Raw genomic sequence first — 5,353 nt, forward strand, 5'->3', positions numbered from 1 at the left:
ATTTCCTTTTCTGTTTATATTTTAGGATCTAATTATTTTAGTTTAAAAAAACATCCTTAGCACCTAGATTAGCATATCAAGTTAGACCAGTGCCTTAGAAAATATTATATTAACTATAAAAAGGTATTTACTTAATTGTTTTACCTACCGTTTTAATTATTTTAGAGCCTTTAAACATTTTATAAAAGTGGGGTTTCTACACCATAATTACCTACGCATTATTTGGCACAACCCGAACGTTTTAGTTTTAAAGTTTGAAAACTTTTGTTGTTTGCCTTTTATTCAATTTTGAATTTGAATTGATTTTTGAACTAACGCGGGATTAACTACAGTGACAGAGGTGACGTGGCATCAATAGCAGGGAATTACTGTAGTCTAATTATCCGGGCGTCACAGCCGTCGTGCTAACGAAGCTCTCCCTCGACACTCTGCTGGATCGTGAGTTCGTGGGACGTCACCGAGCTGAACGTGTGCAGATCGCGGAGGTGCCGTACGTTCGGTACTAGGATCGGTCGATCGTGAAGACGTACGACTACATCAACCGCGTTGTCATAACGCTTCCGCTTTCGGTCTACGAGGGTACGTGAACAACACTCTTCCCTCTCGTTGCTATGCATCACAATGATCTTGCGTGTGCGTAGGATTTTTTTTTGAAATTACTACGTTCCCCAACACAACTCACGCACAAACACAACCCTTTTTCTCTCTTCCCTTTAGAAACACGTTGCTAGGGGGAGGAAACGTCGGTCTCTAGAAGGGAAGATAGACGGCGGAGGAGAAGTACGAGATTGTGAAAACCCGAGATCTAAGTGGGATTTTGGATGGGACATGAGTGTCGGATTCTAACGTGACAGATTCCCCAGAGTTCCCAAATTTGGGTCCAGTCTAGGAGTTTTGGATGTCTATACCAAATTTATTAAACAACGTTAGAGTGCTGAAAGTGTCTGAACCGTTCGGTATGAAATATTTGGGTATGATTTGATGGATCCCCTAGGAGATGCCCTAAGGGATCATATATGACGGGGTAGAAGGCACTGTCATGCCTCCAATGCAAACCAAGTCCCAACTCATGATGAGGAGCATGCAACCTTATTCACAAAACTAAATTATGTGCAGTCAATGTGTGCAAAAATGCGGATTTCTTACGGATCCATCAAAAAGAGTTAATATTTTATTCCGACAAAAATAGGTCCATAGAAATTAGGGCGTGCAATCAAAACATTGTGCCATTTTTAGCAGAAAAAATAAAACATTGCGTCTGATATTTTTTTTTCTTTTCATTTTTATCTCTGTGTGGGCTGTGTATTCATGGACGACACCGCGGGCCATTTTCTCCGAGAAAAGAAAAGACCACACACACAGTTTGGTACAAGCGGGCCGTTGCGCGAGGCCCGCGTCCCTGTGAAATACCCGCCGCAGCAACGCCTCGCCGGCGCCCGCCTAAACCCTACTAGCAAGAGCCCTCCCCGCCCCCGCCGCACGACCAACCCCACCACCCCCCGCGCGGCGAGCGAACAGTCAACTGTCCCCGGCGCCGGCGGCCAGCGAGGATGGGTCGCGAGAAGTCCCGGAGGCTCTCGGGCAGCCGAGACTTCCGGCAGCGGCTGGTGTTGGCGACGCTGACCTCCACCCCCATCATCATCAAGGACATCCGCGCCGGCGAGGGGGGCCTCCGCCAGCACGAGATGTCCCTCCTCCACCTCCTCGACAAGGTCTCGGACCAGCACGTCATCGACGTCAACGACACAGGCAAGGGCGCGCCGACTTGTGGCCGCGACAGGGGCTTCTTCGATTTGGGCTGGTGGCTGATTGTAGTGGGTTCGTTCGTGGGCAGGCACGAAGGTCGGGTACAAGCCCGGGGTGGTCCTCGGCGGGAAGGACCTGGAGCACGACTGCGGGGTGCACCGCGGGATCGGCTACTTCATTGAGCCGCTCATCCTGCTCGGGCTCTTCGGCAGGTCGCCCTTGTCCATTCGGCTCAAAGGTGAACAGCTTTTGCTCATCTTGTTTCTGCTTGAGGTGTGCAGAATCAGCGAAATTTCGGGTGACTGTTGTTGCACCGTCAGGTCAATTGATTGCCATGTTTTGCACTGGAACTCCGGAATTACCATATTAGTTCAGGCAGAGGTTGTGTGGTCAGGGTTTTCTGGAATTATTGGTTATTGAATCTGCTTCATTGTTCATTTCAATGGTTCTTTTAACTTTAGGCTGTTCTAGAAGTATTAGTTATCCAGTCTGATTCATTGTTCGGTCGGATGGTTTGTTTAATTGGTGTATGTGGATCATGCGAGTCGGTCCTGTTTCTGGCATGGATTGTTTTGACAAAGGTGGTTTTATTGCCGGTTAGTTAATTTGGCTGAATTCACTGTCACCGAGTAAGCAAACCTTATTAGCTCTTTCTCATGAACCCATGACCCTTGTGGCCATTCATTTTCCGTAATGAAGATGCTCTTGTTAACATGAGGTGCTCGGTAGTACTACGTGTCTCAATCTTCACAAGCTTCCATAAGCCAAGATCTGCAAAAGACTAGAAAGAAAATAATTCTTTAGTTCTGCGCAAAATTGATGGTCATTGTTGTTAATGATCGTACAAAGTCTTTCACTTCTACGGAGTCTAAATATTGCCATGCTTGTAGGAATCACAAGTTCTGCAGAAGGTTGATGGCCATCACTGTTATTGATCATACAGTGTCTTTTGCTTCTAAATTTAGCATGGAGTCTAAATGTGATGCCATTATTTTTAGGAATCACGAATGATACAAAGGATCCTTCTGTGGATACTTTCCGGATGGTTACGTTGCATATGCTCAAGCATTTTGGTGTTCCTCTTGAGGGACTGGAGCTCAAAATTGAAAACAGGGGAGCTCCTCCTCGTGGTGGTGGTGAAGTGCTTCTTCGAGTTCCCAATATAAACAGTACATTAAAGGTGTGTTGGAGTTTACTTCTGCTCACGTTTCGTGATTTCTGTTGACATTCCCCTTCTAATATCAAGTGTTTTTGCAGGCAGTTAATTGGATTGATGAAGGAATGGTAAAGAGGATAAGAGGTGTAACATTCTCAACTAATGTATCTCCACAGATTGAAAACCGTATCCTCTATGCTGCACGTGGACTCTTCAATAAGTTTATTCCGGATGTTCATATCTTCACCGATCATAGAGCTGGTTTATCTGGTGGATTGTATGTTTCCAGCTTGAAGTAGAACCTGTTGAATATTATTAGTGACACAATGTGCTGTTATCTCCTGGTGTCCTGCTATTCAAAAATTTAAATGTATTCATCTTTTGGCAGGTCAGCAGGCTATGGCGTATCAGTGGTTGCTGAGACCACAACAGGCTGTCTGATTTCTGCAGATGCTACTGTGAGTTATCCCAATGTTGATGAAATGAGTGAACAATCTAAGAAGCCTGAGCTAATGTCTCCAGAGGATCTTGGTGAGCAAGTTGCATCGATGCTGCTAGAAGAGGTGGCTCAAGGAGGAGTTGTTGACTCAACACATCAGGTCTGGTATTTCATTCCAGTTTATTCGTTTCTTATATTATTTAGCAGGCTGGTGGCAGATATTTTTATATTGTGGCTGATAATTTGTGTTTTATTTACATGCCTCTCCTACGATTCATGATCACTACTGTGTTTTTTTGGGTCTACTCTGAAGCACTTAGACCGCTCTGCAACAATAATGGTCATTTATTTTGGCTGATGATGTTGTAGGAAGATAAATTAGCTATTCTAGCACCCCCCCCCCCCCCCCCCTCTCTAGAACACAGCAGGGGAGAATCCTTTCTTCCATTGTATTAACTCAAAGCCAGCCATGGAAGCTGGATAAGAATTAAAAATTCAAACTGAACATAGTATGCATGGATGTAGTCCGTTAGAATGATCGTTTTATGCAAGTTCTTCTGCCAACCTAGTCCTTGGTTCATTTTGGCAAGATAATGTCTGAGACCGTGTCTGCCTTTCCTTCTATGGCTCTTTCTGAATCTTGCTTCAAAATGTTTCTTTTGTTAGTCACATGATGTTTCTCTTGTAAACAATTTGCAGAGCCTTCTGTTCATGCTGTGCGCTCTATGCCCGCCTGATGTGTCAAAGGTTCGCGTGGGACAGCTGACACCGCACGCTATAGAATCACTTCGAAACATCAAGGAGTTCCTTGATGTCAAGTTCATCATCAAGCCCGACCCAAACTCAAACACGGTCACTCTAAAATGTGTTGGTGCGGGAGTGAAGAATCTTGCTCGGAAGATTTCATAAACAGAACTATCATGAACCTCATCTAGGATGGAAAACAGTGTTTTGGAACCGCAAAACAAGTATTTTCAAGTTTTGTTGCAAGTGTGTCGTAGATCTTCTTCCCTGTAGTAGTTTTGATGTAAGCTAGTTGATCCAGAATGGATTTGCCTGATCGTATTATCATGTACCCTCCTGAGAAAACATGGGTGTGAGCTTTCCATTTGAGATCACACATTTGATGTGCTTTTACTTCTTACTAGCCTGGAACATCTAGCAACTTGTGACTACGAATCGAGCATGCCATTATACTCTTGTCAAAAGGTCTATTATGAAAGGTAATGAAAAAGAAGATGAAGCTAGCAAGAAGATCAAATTTGTCTTGATACGGATGTATCCAAGACAAGTAACCCCAGACAAGTAATTCCAGACAGAGGGAGTATTTATAAGCAACATTCTACTCAGCTCAGTCAAATATACTACACACACAGGCACTAAGACAAGTAACTCCAGACAAGTAATTCCGGACAGAGGGAGTATTTCATAGCTATAAGCAACATTCTGCTCAGCTCAGTCAAATATACTACACACACAGGCACAAAAATATCTAGTCTTCTCTCCCCTCTGAATTCATTTATCCATCTCTGTACACATGTGAATATCATATCAACAAGAGAAGAACACATCAGCAGCAGCAGCACATTGATGCTACATTACTATTACTTGCAATGTACTCCCTCCGTTCGAAAATTCTTGTCTTAAATTTGTCTAAATACGGATGTATCAAGTCACGTTTTAGTATTAGATACATCCGTATTAGACGAATCTAAGACAAGAATTTTGGGACGGAGGGAGTACCTACTTTTCGCTGCCTATACTCGAAATTTGCATGTGTAGAGTGTCATGTGACTTGCTAACCAAGAACTACAATTGGGAAAAGAGTCCTTTAAATTTGGCAACTAGCCTATTCACCCCGCCTCTAGACATACTTTTAACCACCCCCCCCCCCCCCCCCCCCCCCCGGCATCGCGCGGACGACGCACCATCTTCAGGTATGGTACTGCACTTGCCTCAACCACCGCAGCAGCTCGTTGTGTCTCGGGATGTAACGTAGGCCCCTGGGCGGG

At 44.4% G+C, this 5,353-nt stretch overlaps 1 protein-coding gene across 1 annotated transcript; it reads left to right on the forward strand.

Moving 5' to 3' along the window:
• The first annotated feature begins 1,374 nt into the window (after positions 1 to 1,374).
• Positions 1,375 to 4,485, forward strand: LOC109770367 (probable RNA 3'-terminal phosphate cyclase-like protein). The gene is made up of 6 exons (XM_020329071.4): positions 1,375 to 1,749; positions 1,835 to 1,984; positions 2,745 to 2,926; positions 3,004 to 3,179; positions 3,291 to 3,501; positions 4,041 to 4,485. The coding sequence occupies exons 1-6, from the start codon at positions 1,551 to 1,553 to the stop codon at positions 4,248 to 4,250; spliced, it is 1,128 nt and encodes a 375-aa protein (XP_020184660.1). The 5' UTR covers positions 1,375 to 1,550; the 3' UTR covers positions 4,251 to 4,485.
• The last annotated feature ends 868 nt before the right edge of the window (positions 4,486 to 5,353 follow it).

Source organism: Aegilops tauschii, chromosome 5 (genome assembly GCF_002575655.3).
Source record: "Aegilops tauschii subsp. strangulata cultivar AL8/78 chromosome 5, Aet v6.0, whole genome shotgun sequence".
NCBI classification, from domain to species: domain Eukaryota; kingdom Viridiplantae; phylum Streptophyta; class Magnoliopsida; order Poales; family Poaceae; genus Aegilops; species Aegilops tauschii.

Coding starts and splice junctions, on each gene's coding strand:
- LOC109770367 (XM_020329071.4), top strand. CDS start 1,551: ATGGGTCGCGAGAAGTCCCGGAGGCTCTCGGGCAGCCGAGACTTCCGG. Junction 2,927..3,003: donor ATATAAACAGTACATTAAAG/GTGTGTTGGAGT, acceptor GTGTTTTTGCAG/GCAGTTAATTGGATTGATGA. Junction 3,502..4,040: donor TTGTTGACTCAACACATCAG/GTCTGGTATTTC, acceptor AACAATTTGCAG/AGCCTTCTGTTCATGCTGTG.